Below are 16,617 nucleotides of genomic sequence, written 5' to 3' on the forward strand. Positions count from 1 at the left end.
ATTTGGCAAGTGAGGTAGCAGGCAGCTCCTGTATAAGCATCATCACAACTAAAAATTAGTGGGAGAGACACCTCCTAAATTCCCAGCAGAACTTAACATGATCAGCAGGCTGGATTGCATGGAGTCACAAAGCACAGCGACTCTCATCACTTTGGTTAAAACATGTGCCTTGAGGAGGAGGTGAGAAGTAGGAGATTTGAGCTTTACCCTTTCTGTGTCCTGCAGAGACTGAGATTCATCTTTCCAGTTTTTTCTTGGTGGACCCTAACTACCAGCCCCGTAGAGGGGTCTGGGTGGGAACTTGCTCTGTTGCTTCTGATCCATTGGCATTGAGGATCGCAAGAACCATGGGAGTAGGAGGAAAATAAGAGCAAGTTTGGGTTGTGCAGACCAGTGGTTAGAGAATTAAACTGGAGATAGTGAGAAACAGGCAGTCTAAGCATCTCTCTAGATGCTAAGAAACATCTTACAGGGTACGCGCATGGGGATAGGGATTTGCTATTTAGACACTGAAATGCATAAAGTTTTCAGAGGGTTCTGTGGATCCCATTTAAGAATTTGGATATTTTCATTGATATGATTTATGTGTCTGGCTTTGAAAATACGGACATAGAAACCATCCATATATGGTTCCAGCATATAGTGTCCAGAAGTTTACATTCTCTTATTTAATATTTTTCTGACCTCTGTTTGTTTCTGCCTTTATGTAAGGAGAAAGGAAGAATTTTCAGAGGGTTCTCTGGATCCCATTTAAGAATTTGGATATTTTCATTGATATGATTTATGTGTCTGGCTTTGAAAATACGGACATAGAAACCATCCATATATGGTTCCAGCATATAGTGTCCAGAAGTTTACATTCTCTTATTTAATATTTTTCTGACCTCTGTTTGTTTCTGCCTTTATGTAAGGAGAAAGGAAGACGTTTTTGAAAGTCTGAACTTTGGGCTAAATCCTCAAACCTTCACAGCTGTCAGTAAATATTTGTCACCAGCAGAGCCTTGTCTAAGGTAATATAACTCTTCATCTAAGTTTTATTTCTTTGAATCTGTAAGATCATGCCTGATGTCAAAGAAACAAGTTGCACAAGCTAGTTTCTCCTCATCCAGACTATTACCAACAGAAATGTATTTTCTTAGTCAGGATTCACATTTATTTATTTATTTATTCAGATTAGATAAAATCTTCATTTTCAACAATACTGTAGAAATGCAGTCTGACCTAAGTACGTCCACTGTTTGATGACTGTATTATGTTCCTAGGAATAAAAAAAAATTCCTCACTGATGCAAAGGCAGCTTATTTTAGAACTTTTATTTTAACTCTCCAGTACTTAAAAATAGCATTTATTTAACATTACAGTCACACAACTATAAATGTAGTGCTATTTGACAGATCACATAGTTCTTCATTAATATTAATGGTTTTGAGGTAATTCCCTCTACAGAGAAATAGTAACTCAGAGTAAAACCAATAAAGGTGCCTTTTTCTTCTATAATGTCATCTTTTTTACTAATATACATGATCTCTCCTTACAGACCCGATGCTTTCTGTTTAGGAGTGCTGCAAGTATTTCAGTTTGTACCTGGGGCTGCCTGTACTCTGACAGAGGGTACTGCCTGGTGTCGGGCGAATGCTGCCTGTAATCTATCAAGGGCGGCTGCCTGTAGTCGAGAGGTGGTGGCTGCTGGTAATCCATCACCGGAGGATGCCTGTAGTCCAGCGGAGGCTGTCGGTAGTCCGTTGAGGACTGCCTGTAGTCTGTAAATGGAGGTTGCCTGATATCAGGTTTCACGTCCTGTCTGGCTTTTACTTCTGACCTATAACTGAGAAAAACAAAATGACTTAGTTTCAGAAAGTGGCAAAACGTTAAGAATATGCATTACATGCAATATTGAAGAGTGAAAGCAAACTGCCTGACTGCAAAATTGCATAAAACAAATTTTCACAGAGAAGCAAAACATTCGGGGGTAAATAGTTGAGGCATCCAAAAACAGTGAGCGCTTTTGAAACATGGACGTAAGCAATTTTCCCTCAGGTCATACTGTGCAATTTTCCAGCTCGTATCAGTGAGATCAGGATTAGACTCAAAAGGACAGGAACAGGGAAAGCATCTTGATTCCCACCTATCTTGCCTACTTGGAAGATGAAACTGCATGTGAAAACACCCACAAAACTCACTACAAAATAATGCACTGAGTTTATAAAGTGCTTTTTTCCAGAATTAAGATATCTATAGAGTAAATGAAACATCAGTGCAGACATTTATAGCCCCTCTGTTTCATTGACATAAACTATTATTATTGTGAGCTTCTTTGTACTAGCTGTCATCTTTTTAATGAAAGATATTCTTTGATATAACATCTGTTAATATAGCGTGTATTATTATTATTACACACTCCCTGTAATACTATCTGGCTACAAGCTTGTATCAGGTCATATCAGTAGTTATGCACAGAAGTAACACAGGGTGAAAGGAAAACAAATTGGGTTAATAAGGAATTAATAACAAGTAAATTATTGTTTTAATTGGTCACTGGTTACAGAAAGATGAGTCCTAACATTTCAAAGAAAATGTGACTTTCTGTAGTATAGCGACTAGTTAATTAATTTACTCAGATGGGAATGAGTAAACTTTTCCCTTACCACATGGAAATCAGTGCATAATGGCATTTCACACTTCAGGGTGAAGTAAGGAATATTTCTTACTGCAAATCTCTGTACCTCAGCCATGTAACATGCTGAATGGGCACAAAGGAATTCCCGAACCTTTTTAGCAAGGTAATTCTGTAATAGTGGTTTGAGTTAGATTTAACAAAAATTTTCACATAGTGGATGTTTTTACACTCTCCCCTAGGTACCAATGGAAATATTTTTTTCCTGTACAGGAAATAACACATTTCAAACTCTGCTTTAATAATGGTCTGGAAGTTTTCAGTCAACCAAGTGGCCATGTATGTACATGTACACGTGCAGATACATGAACACATACAGACTGTGAAAGGGATTTTGAAATGTACTTAGTGATTAAAAAAAATCACATTCTGAAAAACTGAGAGCATTGGTTTTGATCATGTTAATTTATGTATGAAAAGACAATCTAAATATTCTAAACATTTCAAAATGTTTCAGATATGTTTCAAAACTTCATTACTTTATTAGCACAGTTACAGTAACATTATGGCAAAACTTCCTACACACTAGCTTTAATTAGCTGAATGTCTAACCAGACACAAAAATATCAGAAGTATTTCCCTTTGACTTTTCTGAGAAGATGAAAATAGCCTGCTGCCACATGTTCTTTTAAAACCGGTACATGGCATCTATAATAAGATCTGCATGCATACATGCAATCCTCTTACTTTCTTTACTCGGTATCATGATCCTGTACAAAGAAGACGGAGAACAAACAGGCTTACTATGATACTGAGCTTCATTAATATTGGAAGTAAAAATACTAGTTAGTATTCCTAAGAGTTTAAATATCTTATAGTATTTTGATTTTGATACAGAAACAATGTACATGGCTATATAAACAAGCTGTAATCTGACTTATAAAGTCTAGTGAAAAATTATACTATATGAACTAGCCATAATGGACCTTTTTCTGGAATAAGAGTCATCCTTAGTCAGGTTCCCAAAATACGACCACAGCTGTATCCCAGAAGATGATGCTTTTATTTACAGTTGGAGGCACTGCAATTTTTGCTGAATACACAAATGGTGGCATGACCAATTATAGCTTATGCTTTTCAGTAAAACTATTACAGAATTTCTTTTTGGAACTTTAATTAATATCATTTACTGGTCCCCTCTGAAAATTCCCAATTCAACAGACATTTAATGCTGACCTACAACTGCGCAGACTTTTCTGAAAGCTTTGCATTGGATTTTGTCAGAAACATATGTCTTCTAGGAGGTGATCACTTTTGGAAGAAGTACCCAATGAAATACAAAGCAAAGAAATTTGCCAAGTGTGACTAATTGAGAGAAAATAATTTTGGGCAAGTGAAAGTGCTACATCTGTTAAGCAAGGAGAATTAGAGGGCATAGTGTCTAAATCACAACTGAACTCAAGTATCTCCAGAAGCAAAAAGTTATAATTCTGTAACCAGAATCTACTATTTGGGGAAGAGGGTCCTGATGAGGTATGTTGGTTACTGAAGATTAGCATAAAGACAGTCAGTGTAATCAGCCTCATTTAACATGCCAAAAATTAATCCCAAGACTAAATAGTGTTGATTGGAGATCACAGAAAGTTGTATCATCCCACAGCCTGAGTGTGCTTTTTATATATACAGCTTTTAATACAGCTGGTCACAAAATTTCTATCCCCCTACCATTTAATTTCCATCCAGATAAATTTGTCAATGCATATGCATAAATTACACATGAGAAATTGGCTGGAAAATAATACACCATAGATAAAACCTGTTATAAAAATATATTCCTGACTCCAGAACTCTAACAGACAAAAAAAAAAAAAAAAATTTCAAAAAAAAATTACACATGAGAAATTGGCTGGAAAATAATACACCATAGATAAAACCTGTTATAAAAATATATTCCTGACTCTAGAACTCTAACAGACAAAAAAAAAAAAAGACATGTCAGATAATGAAAAAAAAGGCCACCTCACGATCGGATACTGATATACCTGTATTTTGTAAGTTGTGATATAAGAAAGTAATATATTAGCAATGAAATTATTAGCAAGGAATACTTCAGTGTTTAGTTCCTTGGCAAACATATGATCCTGATGGATGTTTGAGGAAGGTTGGCTAGACCCTTGTTCATAATAATGTGTTTTATACCTGAACAAGACTTACAGATCATCCTGGCATGCACAATTCATGTTCTGTGAGCGCAATCACGGGACTGTGGCTTGTCAGAGCCCCACAGGCGATGGCTCACAGCCCCTAGGAACAGCATGAAGACCCAGCGCAAGGGTGTCCTGTGGTCCTCACAGGAGGCAGAGGCTGGAGGAGCCGCTCTTACCTGTTTTCATGTCCCTGCAGCTGGAGGGGCTGCGGAGGCGGTGGCTGGGCGACGGGGCTGTGCTGGGCGACGGGGCTCTGCTGCGCCAGGGGACTCTGCTGGGCCATGGGGCTGTGCTGCTGGGCCATGGGGCTCTGCTTCTCCGAGCTGGGGGCCGAGGCTGGGCTGTTCAGCTCTGCGTAATGGAAAGCTGGAGATTAAAGACCTGTCACAGCACGGCATTTAATAAAGGGCAAAGGTAGACAATAATCATTTTTGGTCACACGCTACCTCTGAAAATTTATGCTTTGTCGCTTTTACTCTCTTGGGTTATAATTAGATTTTAAGACATCTGAACCTAATGGGCTCCTTTTGATAGTCTGTGGGATCTGAAATCTTGGTCAATTCTATAACTCCAGTTGACACCTCCATTATTTAAAACCCAATTGAACAAAGCAAATGGCTTCTGTGTTTCATGATTTCTTTTAAAGCCTAGAAATACTGATATTTGAAAACTTTTCATTTTGAAAGAATGAACGATTTTATTGCTTTCACCAGTCTTATGGATGACAGACTGTCATCACAAAAGCTAAAACACTGGTGTGTTTGTGTTAGCTGCTGCTGTCTTTGAGCTCAACAAGAGTTTCCTATCTTTTTTAAATCTTTGGGGACTGTGAACAGTAAACCCAATCTCAATAAATTCTGACTAGCCAGCTAAACTGATGTTTTATTTCACTGTATTGTGCCAAATGACCAGGGTTTCACATAGGAATACTGCAGAAAACCAGAATCCTTCCTTCCAAACAACATAATATTCAAAAAGACAGAGAGGCTGGGGTAGGAAATGTGGCCTCGTGGCCTTGTTACAAGTAAAGGATGCCAGTCTTCCTTCAGGCTTCCCACTGCACTTAGGGAAAGACACATTTGGCACTGAGCTCATGTCGAATATATTTCTCCCGACACACTGGCACAGTTATGTTGCTTGTTTATCTATTAAGAAACGTAAATGAGAGAGACTCCATCCACAAGAAGACAGAGCACTGCAGAAGTAATTGCTCGTGCATTATCAACAGCAAAGTTACACATTATATTTTTTTATTCCTGCTTGCAACAGAATGAGCGAGGCCAATGTGGCGTGGTGCAAAGCATCAAGAATGGACATGCATATGGCTGAGCATACCTAACAGCAATAGCTATGCATGATCCAGATCTTGCCTAGTTTTATATTTGAATCTAGTATGAATTTTGAATTATTTTATTTTTTAACATGTGAATTTGTCCCCTATGACTGCACATTTCTAATGGCTTTCTACTTATTTAGTTTACGCTCATAATTATTTAAAAAATTTTGGCTACTTTATGAAAAATCTTTCAATTTAGGCTTAATTGTCAAAAAAGCTTGTGTATTTGCACTTAAAACACTCCTCATGCAGGCATAAGCAATACTTGTCTGTGTAATTACTATGTTTAAGGTTTTAATTGCCCATTTTGCATCTGTGAGTCTCTTTTGTATTGCAGAGTTTCAGAGAGGAAGATTGGGAATGTTGTCCCTCATTTCTACATTACTTTCATAACTATGGATGAACTAGTCAAATCGTAAAGCTGCTTCTAAAACTGCTTTGCATTTATATGGTATTTTTCACCTGAAAGTACATTACAGAGGTATTAGATTTTTTCCTAATTTTATAAGCTGGGAAGCTAATATCAGAAGGCAAATGAGGTGTCCAGTGTCACACAGTCACACAGGGAAGCCATGCCTTGGGCACAAATCATTTCTCGCCACTAGCACCTGAGAACATCTTGTAGCACTGCATCTCAGATGCACCCCTGCTTTCTTTCTAATTTAAGGTACCCATCTCTAACACTGAACTATTAGCAATTTGCTAATATGAATTAATCTGGGTACCAGGGAGGCCTAAATAAGCTGCATGGGCTGCATGCAGCATCACACTTTGTAGATTCTTGCAAAACTGACCTCCAGTTATTATACAGCAGCTCTTTGGTGTGAATTCTGAACTTGTGTATGTTTGTGTTTTTCCCTTCACTGCATTTATTTAACAAAGTAGGTAAGTTCCCCCAGTTACAGACCATGGCTAGTGTCAGACTATTTCCTTGTCCCGTTGCTGGATGCAGCAGCAGAAGGGGAAGGTCGTCTAACTGGAGCATGGATCATTAAGTAATTACATTACTTGCTAGGTGACATTCCTAGCTCTAATGGTATTTGTTGCCGAGATATAAAGACACAGTCTCATTAATACAGTACAATTCATACACCAGTACAGCGCATCACTATACTAAAAAAAGCCCTGAAATCAACCCCAAAACCCATGAAACCCATATCAAAAGATCTTCACTGATTAGCTGTGGAGTAATGACCAGAGTAATGAGTCTGTCCCCTTATCCTCATCTTACAAATGAGATAATTTAGGGTTCAGTTCTTTCTTGCCTTGTGCATTTATAGTGATATATGTGGAGGAAACTACCAAATCTGAACTCTTCCTTCACATTGCTTTTTGTCACAGGTAGCTGGTAGCTGAACATGTCTGGTGACAGCCATTGCAGTCTCTTGTGAGTCACTTTGCCAAACTTTGGTTTGGTTTATAGCAGGATATAAGGGAACAAACTCAAAACCTGTCTCTCTTGTAGGGTCCTTTTCCATGTAGAAGACAAGTCTTCCAAAAGACATTAACACTGACTTTCTGGTACTCAGCTCTCTCTCAGGTTTTTCCAGGTTTGCTTTAAATACCCTTTTCATAACTAGAAACCTTTTCAAGAATTCAGATATTATTCGAGCTGGTTCCAAGGCTGTAATTTTGGTGTGCTGTACGTTACAGCTGAGAAAGCGAAACAAAAGATGTTCTTTCAAGCGGTGACATAATTCAAGCTAATTGGAGGCTACTTAAAATTTTCTTCCTGTTTTTAAGGGTCATTGACTTACCCTCCTGAGGAATGATGCGAAGAGTTACACTGAGACCTGCATCTTTAATTAGCTTCACAATATCTGCGTGAGGCATGTTAATAATAGACTGGCCATTCACAGCTAAGATCCGGTCTCCAACTTTAAGTTTTGCACAGCGATCTGCAGGACTTCCATCAATTATCCGCCCTATTTTATGGGGTACAGCTAGACAAGGAACAATAGTCACAGTTAACATATGCTGAAACAAGTGGTGATGTTCACAAGGAAAAGAAAATGAGTTCATTTGGAAGAAAGTTCTATATGAATTAAAAAACATCTTGTGTATAAATGTATAAGAAAATAAATTCTTATAAAATGTCATTTGCATTAACACAGTACAGATTTCACTAAAAATTCAGAATCCAGATGTACATATACATGGCATATACATATGAAGTCCAAAATCAGTTCATGGTTCAGCTAGTTTGCAAACCTGGCACGTAACAAGACAATAAACAGATCAGGAGAACAATAAGGCATTAAAACAGCGAAGGGGATAAATTTGCACAATAAGTAGTAGTCATAAATTGCCTCCCACCTCCTAGTTTACAGAATTTCTTTATTTGTATGTTGCAATAGAGGCACTACAAACATGATTTATTTTATATACAAACAGATGTTATTACTGAAAATGCCCAGGGTTCACTAAATTGTTCTCCTCCTCCATTCAAATATGTTAACTGATAAATAGAAGTCATACTGAAGATTTATTGAGATGTGCAGCTTTCTAATTAGATACATGCCAGCATGAATTTACAGTTAATTATGAGTGCATAGACACATTTACTACATCAAATAGACACTCCCCTCCCCATTCTCAAAACGTTACAGATCAACTTTGTTTCTCCTTTTGCTCTTCTCTGTGGTTCTCCACCTTTCTGTGTACTCCATCCATTCTCTTGTTCTGTCTTTTCCCTTATTTTCCATTGAATTTTCTAAATATTACTCTTGATCTTTGTCCCAGTGTTTCTTCCCTATTCTCTGTTTTTTAACTAAGTGCATATACTATAGCTGACTTCTTTTCTCTCTATCTAGGCTCCCCAAAAAGCATTTTTCTCTTTCTCTACTACTCATAAATATGCTTATCACAATTAAATTTGTCTATATGTTCTATTAATATCCTAATGGTGTCTGAGTATCCCTCACCAATCTCACACTTCAGTCTTGGCAAACTTACCACAGAGCTGCTTGGCCTCACTATCCACCTGCAACTGGTGTTTAAAAAGAGTTGTGTTTCTTTTTTTTTAACATAATATATCCTTAAAGTTCTAATATCTAAAAAGAACTCGGAAAAGGTGAAAGAAAAGATTAATCAAACATTTTTTTGGGAAATATCTAGGCTATCAATGCCCATATAAAACAAAGCTCTAACAGGAGGTGTGTTCAGAATACTCTGTCACTGCAGAACAAATTTCTCAGCCCTCTGATAAACATTCCCTGAAGGTGATGGTGATAAACACAGTTTGCACATCTCATGCAAAGTCACAATACACATACCTCAAAGTGACTTTTGTTTCTAGTATGGATGCAAGTGTTGTTTACAGTGTTAAAAATTATTTTTCTGAGAACTAAAAATGTAAGAGAGTACTCTGAAGTGCAAGCCATAATCAAACTGCATGCTTCTTTACCACTATAGTTCAGGTAAGAATATAAATTAAATTATGGTTTTAAGTAATACAGCTCAATTAGTGTACTTCAGAAATGTCTTGCTGCTTAGGAAATAAGCACCTAATTTATGTCACAATGTCTAAAAATTTCTATATTTTAAAATATGCTGAATATAACTAGCCGCACTTTGTACAAAACTTGCATTTATTTTGCCCTCGATGCAGATGTATAACTGCCACGCAAGCGTATCAGTAAGTAAACAAGTAAAAGAGCAACGACACTGAAATGGTTTCATTCACACAGAGCCTTTCGCATCAAATCAATTCTTAAAGCATGACCAAGAATCATTTAAGCTAAGACTAAAACGTGCCTGTTTCTGGTATATGTGAAATTACCATGTCTGTACTACACATCAGTGGAGATCTGAAAATGAGACTGCCTTACATGAAAGTGGGAAGAAAGAAGGGGAAGTATTATGGCCGAGATGCCATAGTTAAAATTCCTATGCTTGCCATTGCTAACCCTAAAGAAGATGTTTTTGCTAGCCTAAATAATTAAGTAGAGACATCATTTCAGTAGGGGGTGGGGTGGGTGGGAAATCCTATTAATTTGTCAGAACAATTTTTGTTGGACTTGGACTTCTTGCACCTGACAAGTGAATAGAGCAGATGTCTACATGTTTGAGATGTCTGCTAAAATCAAAGCTGGAGGTGAGAGCGCCATAAGAGTCCGACTCTGCTCCAAATCCTGAGAAAAGGGAAGGGAGGGAGAAAGAGGAGGAACTTTGTATTCATTTTTTCTTCCTCTTAAGCCTGATGGCCTTTATCTTCCCCATAAAGGTATCTACTCTAAATGTTTTGGTACCACTGCACTCCCTTTGTCCTGCTGTGCTCTGAAAGGATCAACAGTAGGTGGCCTTCAGGACAAAGCTTGTGTCTGTCAAGGTCTCTTTTCTACTGCACTTCGTTTTTTGAGGATTTAATGCTCCTCTTCTGAGGTAGTATTGGTGCAATGTGTTGTCATATGATCTTGCTGCGGAGTGGGGTGTGGAAAGCTTTTGCAGAAGGAACCTGAATCTCTGCCAGAGTCTGCAAAGGAGACCAGTGGTATGCTATATCAGGGTTTTATGGGCAAATCCAGTGAATCACTAATGAAACTCACAGCCATTCAGCAGAAGCTGGTTTCTCTGCATTTCTAGATCGTATGAGGAAAAGTATATCTCCTTGCTCCTTCTCTCCCAGTAATATTCCGAGGAGTTGCTGGTCTCTGCTCGCTCTCCCAACTGGAGATCTGCCTGAGTCTCCTCCTAAGCCACAATATCCTGACCACCATGGTCCCTGCTGCTGCCTTGGGAGGGAAGGATTTACTTAAGGATTTATTTACAAGCATGAGTGCTTCGAAGGGATGCAGATTATTTGATATGCAGGTTGTTCATGAAAATATGAACGTGTCAGAATATGTTAGAAAACTTTTAATTTTAAGAGCCTTTGGTGGTGATATACTTACTTTGAAGGGATAAGGAGATACTCTCATAGGGGATTAATTAGGTGAAAGTTAAGGAACAAAGGTAGAAATGAACTGTGAATTTCCATAATGGAGAATTTTTATCGTTCAGAATGGTCACATCTAAAACAGGCATGGAAGAGCTGTAAAACTGTCAGTACCGAGTGGGCTGAGTGAAGTGGCAGACAAGATCTCATGAAAAGGAATGCAAGATGATGCACATGGGGAAAAAATAACCCTGCCTAAGCTTAAGCAGGGATGGGCCCTAAATTAATTATTACCACTCAGGAGATCTTGAAATCAGTGTGCCTACTTCTCTAAAAACATAAACTTAGTAAAACAGTAAATACAATTTTAAGATTTAGAAAAAGAATAGCAAATGAAACAAACCATTGCTAGTTACTTCTGTGCACCTAAAGTCTGAGTATTGCTGATAGTTCCAGTAGCCCCACTCAAAAATCATAGCACTGAGCTAGCAAAGATTCAGAGAAAGACAACATGGCAGTCAGAAGCAGAGAACAGCCTCTGTTCAAAGTAGTCCATGAGTTTGCTATGTGCAGCTTGGAGAAGAGGAGGTGGGGCAACCTTCTGGAGGGCCAGAAGAATGAAAGGATTCAAAAAGGGATTAGACAAATTCACAAGGGTGGATCCACTGCTGATTAAATCAGAAAATCATGGTTGTGAAAGATGAGGAGGTGCCTGGGGAAGGTCTCTGTCTGCTGCAGGTGCTGTCCCCTCTGCCACTGGTCATGGCCAGGGACAGCGCGGAGCTCCGCAGCCCTTCGATCGCTCCCAGCATCACACGTCTCTTCTCAGGAAGAAACCTCCCATGTTTGGCATTTAATTATGGCTTTGTTAGCACATCATATTTTTTCTTAAATTGCATCTTCAGTGTTTTATTTTTATCTAAGCAGAGCATTTAATAATGGAACCTTTTAAAGGAAGTCCCAGATCACTTGACTGGTGATAAATGATTCCACTCGCCCTTAAAAATTTTTACTAATCTATTCACACCTCTTTTAAGCATTTGCCACAAGCTGTTCTCCAAACATATGTACATTTTGAACAGTGGCAGCGCGAGCCTGGATTAGACTCTGCAGAGAATTTGATCCACTTATTTCAAAACACAGAGTTACCTGAGCAGCATTTAATATTAGCAGGCTACACAGAAACACTTGGATTTGTGGGTTTTTTTCTGGAATCCCATTATTCATGCTAAGAGTGAGCACAGAAAACAAGCTGCCCCTTTGCAGGACAATTCATTTCTTAGTTCTCTCAGACTATACAATCGATGAGACTGCAACGGAAAAATATTATGGTAAACAGGGATTTACACAGATTTTTTTAACTGTTGAAAATATGGGAAATTAGTGAGATACAATTTATATGTATATGAAACATACAGCCCTTCAAAACAGATATATAGATTTTTTCCGCTAATACTATCAAGTCATCCAAAATGTGATACTTGAGTGATATATATATGGATATGTACCTTAAGAAAAAAAATTCTTCCGAGGCAGAAGTCATAATCCTAGATCCCAAAAAACCTAGCCGAGAACAGCAATGTTGCAGAAGCATTTCCGAACAATGGATCTTATGATGGGATCTAATTTTTCTGCACTGTGTTTTATGCAAAATTTGTGACTTCAGGGAGATTTGAATCCTGAGAGCACCAAAGCTTCCAAGATATTTGAAGCCATCAACCTCTCCCCCTAAATCTCCCTTAGAGATTTACAGCATTTATGTCAGGAACACAAACTGACCCAGGGCTGGCACCTAGCAGCTGATGCTTTCCCAGAAGGTAGTTAATTGTGCAATGATCAGCTCTAAGCTCATTATCAAAAGAGAACTTAAATTAAAAAATTAAGAGACAAAATGATTTAAAAGACTTTTTTGCATTTAGAAAGTGGGTAGGTTCTGCTTTCAGTAACTTACTGATAAATACAAATTCACATTTTTCTCTATATTAATATTTTAATTTGATAAAATCACCCACTTTTACTCTCCATGATCCAATTTAACATCCTTCCCACACCTTCTTGTCATAGAAAAGGAAGAGTAAGTTCTGTGGCTTTACACCTGAGGGTCTGTATGCTTGGGTCAGCTGCATACAAAGCCAGAGCAGTTGCTGAATACAGATACTGCTTCTAACACTGTGTATTTCTATCAGCCTCTTGCTTTTTGGAAATGAAAATGATTTGTCCTCGCTTGGGCGACCCACATGCTGGAAACAGCTTATTTTAAGAAGACGTTACCAACAAATAATGCTTTTCTGGTTTACATCAAGAATTTTTTTTACATCTATTCAGTACTTTTAGTCATAACTGTTGAGACTGTATTTTGTAGAAAGCAACTTTCCTGTTTTTTCCCCTATATAGTAGCTAAATGTCAAAAATGATCAGTTAAGGGGAAAAAATCGAACCTCTACTTTATCTATTAAACCCTCTGGCAGATAAATTCTTGCAATCTTTTCTAATATTAACGGATATAGATAGTAAACCAAGCAAATGAACCTTCCTGAGGCAGCTGTCCTTTTGAATGTTATACAGCTGATCACATGAATATTTATTATATCCTCAATTCTCAAAAGGTGCAAGAGTTTTCATTCACCCAGCAGGCTCCAGCATATCAGATTTTAATTGGGAGAATATATTGAATGTAGACATCTGTAATTTCATTGCTACTGAATAATCTAAAATTTGGGAAGCTTGAGTATGACGGACTTTCTATCAGGGATAATATTAGAATCAAGATAAAATATTTTCCTGAAATTGATGGCCTATTTTATGTGACACTCATTTGGAAAATAGAAATCTGTGGCATGCTGCATAGTTGCAGATGACAATAATCCCTTTTGTTTATAAGGTTAATGAACCTATGAATTGAAACATCCCATTGTGTGCTGATATGGAGCATATTTACTTGCATAGCACAGGCATAAGAAGCTAGGTGGGAAGGAGTGCACATACCTTAGAAATCTGAAGATCTAAGAAAAAATTAATGGAACTTAGGTACTTTAATTCAGGCTTCTCATGAAAGCAAAATGGGCCTTGTGGAATCACTAGAAAAACCTTGATTCCCTTCCCAGGTTTGTGCTAAGAATAATCACAGAATTTGTTGTTTGAAAACACAAGAGCAGCACCACGAGGTCCAAACGACCTATTCAGGAACACACTGGAGGACAGAAGTAATCTAGAGAGGGGAGTGATGTGGTTAAGATCCTCCATGCTTTATTCTCCAAAAAATATCAAATAACCAATTGAGTATTTCATGCCTGTAAACTGCAGCAATGTATTTTCAGTGATATTAAAAATCTCTTTCACTTCTTAACATTATTTCATATTATTAATTGCATATATTGATTTGAAAAACTAAATAATGTAAAAATCTCTTTTAGCTCTAAATTATACTATCAGTTAAACAAGCTTAGAAAGTGTGTTTTTGTAGCTGAAGAGGCAGAAGAACAGCTCAAACCTGAATATCAAAGCCAAGTAGAAATGAGAAACCAGATTCTTTGCCCACAAGTTGCAAGTATCTTCCACAGGGGACTCACGCTGCAGGTGGGTTTTCACTGCTCTGTTCCAAAGATCTCCGAGCTGGGGTAGACAGACATCCTAATTTCCAAAGCTCTGTTTTCTCTGGAATTTGCAGACTGGTCACAGAAAATTGTGTCCCCGGGCACCATCTTACCCAGGAAGAAGCATGGGTGAAATTGCAGCACAAATAGCTGTCTCAGATCACACAGTTATCATTGATCAATAAGCTGTTTTTTATCTCTAAACTGCGAGGAGTTCAAAGAAACTCTGGGGCTGAATGGGACTTATTTCAGAACACTTTTCTGCAGTCAGCAGAGGCTTATCTTGGACTTATGGTTTTTAGTTAGGACTGCATGTTTTGAGAAATGAGAGAAACCTCTTTCATTAGACTCTGTTTTATCCTGTTTTGAAAATCCAGCAGTCATTGGCGTATGCAGTGTAGGGGCAAACTAAATCTACAACTCTGCTTTTGCTAAACAGGAGGAAGATTGTAACAAGCATGCACAGTCATCTGCCTTTAATCTTTTAAAAATTGTTTATTGATTATGCCTGTATTTTCAGTTTGTTTACACTTTATAACTGTGCTAATTGACAGTACCTGCTACAGTAAAATTCATGGAAATATTGTCAGTTTTCCAATTTCACTGGAAGTTGCCAGTTAACGAGATCTGTTTACAACACATGGTTTCTTTCTACAGAAACTAGGGTGTTAAGAGATTTACAGGGGATCAAAAATTCTTCTCCTAGAGGAAGCTGCATCCCAAACACATGAAGTAAATGCAGCAGGAAGATATGAAGTAGGCAGGGACAAGTGTACTCCTTAAAGCTCTGGGACAAATTCATCCAGCAATCTCCCTTTGGCCATTTCCAGCTGGCTGCAAGTGCTTTTCCGTGGGATGCAGATAGTGAACTTACCTTGATACCCTAAAAAGCTCCACAGAAATGGAGTTTTACCACAGAGGACTCACACTATTATTATTCTAAACGCAATGCAATGGGTAGATTAATTAATTCAGTTTCAGTATTTTAGCTGTAATGTGACATTCAGTACTGTCGTGTGAGGCAATGCCACCCCAGGCACAGCTGCACCTCCATAGCCTTACACGTTGCTGCAGGATGCTGGGGACTTGAGGGGACAGCCCCAGGAGGAGCCCTTCCTCACAGAATCACATGCACTGCAAATATTTTTGTTGGGGGAAGCATGAAGGTATTCCTCAGGGCAGGACTTCAGAAATAGGCTGTAGTTTGCTCAGTTTAGCCACTTAACTCTGCCGCTGAACCAGGGCATCTAAAAGATGTCCATAATTTGGGGGGCAAAGGCAGTTGCCTGGGAAGATCTCTACAGAGCTGCGAGGTTAAATCAGTCCAGATCCACCCCAAACTAAAAGTGAAAAACTAGTTAGCTTCCAAGCATTCAGCTGGGAACGTGACACTGAGTCCTTTAAAGAAATACTACTGGAGATGACAAAATATTGATAAACTACGTGTAGCCTGCATAGCAAAAGAAAGCCCAGAGTAAGGTCAAATTTAGGTGGCCTATATGGAGAAGGGATGGGAGCCAAAGCAGCCTTTAATGTTGGGACAGGGTCTGGGGGAAAGCATGATAACATGTTTTAGGGGCAGCGGAAGTTAATCCTTTCACTAGGAACAGGTCAGGAGCCTGGCCAGGTGAATTTTCTTTTTTTAATCTCTTAGCACTCTAAGATCCTCTGTGCTCTGCACTAGCCAAAATGACTTGCTCCTGGATGTACCGCTCAAACACAGTTCTTTATTTATCCACTTTATCTTCTTTTACAGATATAATTTTGAAGCATGGCTGACCTTGTCTACGCCCTTGCTTTGCCCTGTGAAATCTCTTTATTCAATCCTTGTCACTCGCTTTCCACTCCTGATCTGCCCCACATCAGAACTGTAGTTTGGTGCAAGATAATCCCCTGTGCTGGATTAAAGAACATCCCAAGCAATGCTTTGACAAAGGGGAGACAAAATTTCTACCATTATAGAACACAGGAAAAGAAATGTGCCACAAGAA

The 16,617-nt window shown here is 38.4% G+C and overlaps 1 protein-coding gene across 1 annotated transcript in view; it reads right to left on the bottom strand.

Annotated features, from left to right (window-relative positions):
* MAGI2 (membrane associated guanylate kinase, WW and PDZ domain containing 2) overlaps positions 1 to 16,617 on the bottom strand; it is a 553,326-nt gene that overhangs the window by 43,549 nt on the left and 493,160 nt on the right. Inside the window, exons 18-20 of the mRNA XM_019474581.1 lie at positions 7,915 to 8,100; positions 4,998 to 5,172; positions 1,585 to 1,825 (exon numbers count right to left, since the gene is read on the bottom strand). Of these exons, the coding sequence (XP_019330126.1) occupies positions 1,585 to 1,825; positions 4,998 to 5,172; positions 7,915 to 8,100 (602 nt within the window). The remainder of the gene's footprint in view (positions 1 to 1,584; positions 1,826 to 4,997; positions 5,173 to 7,914; positions 8,101 to 16,617) is intronic.

This window comes from Aptenodytes forsteri, unplaced genomic scaffold (assembly GCF_000699145.1).
Source record: "Aptenodytes forsteri isolate BGI_AS27 unplaced genomic scaffold, ASM69914v1 Scaffold137, whole genome shotgun sequence".
Classification (NCBI taxonomy): Eukaryota; Metazoa; Chordata; class Aves; order Sphenisciformes; family Spheniscidae; genus Aptenodytes; species Aptenodytes forsteri.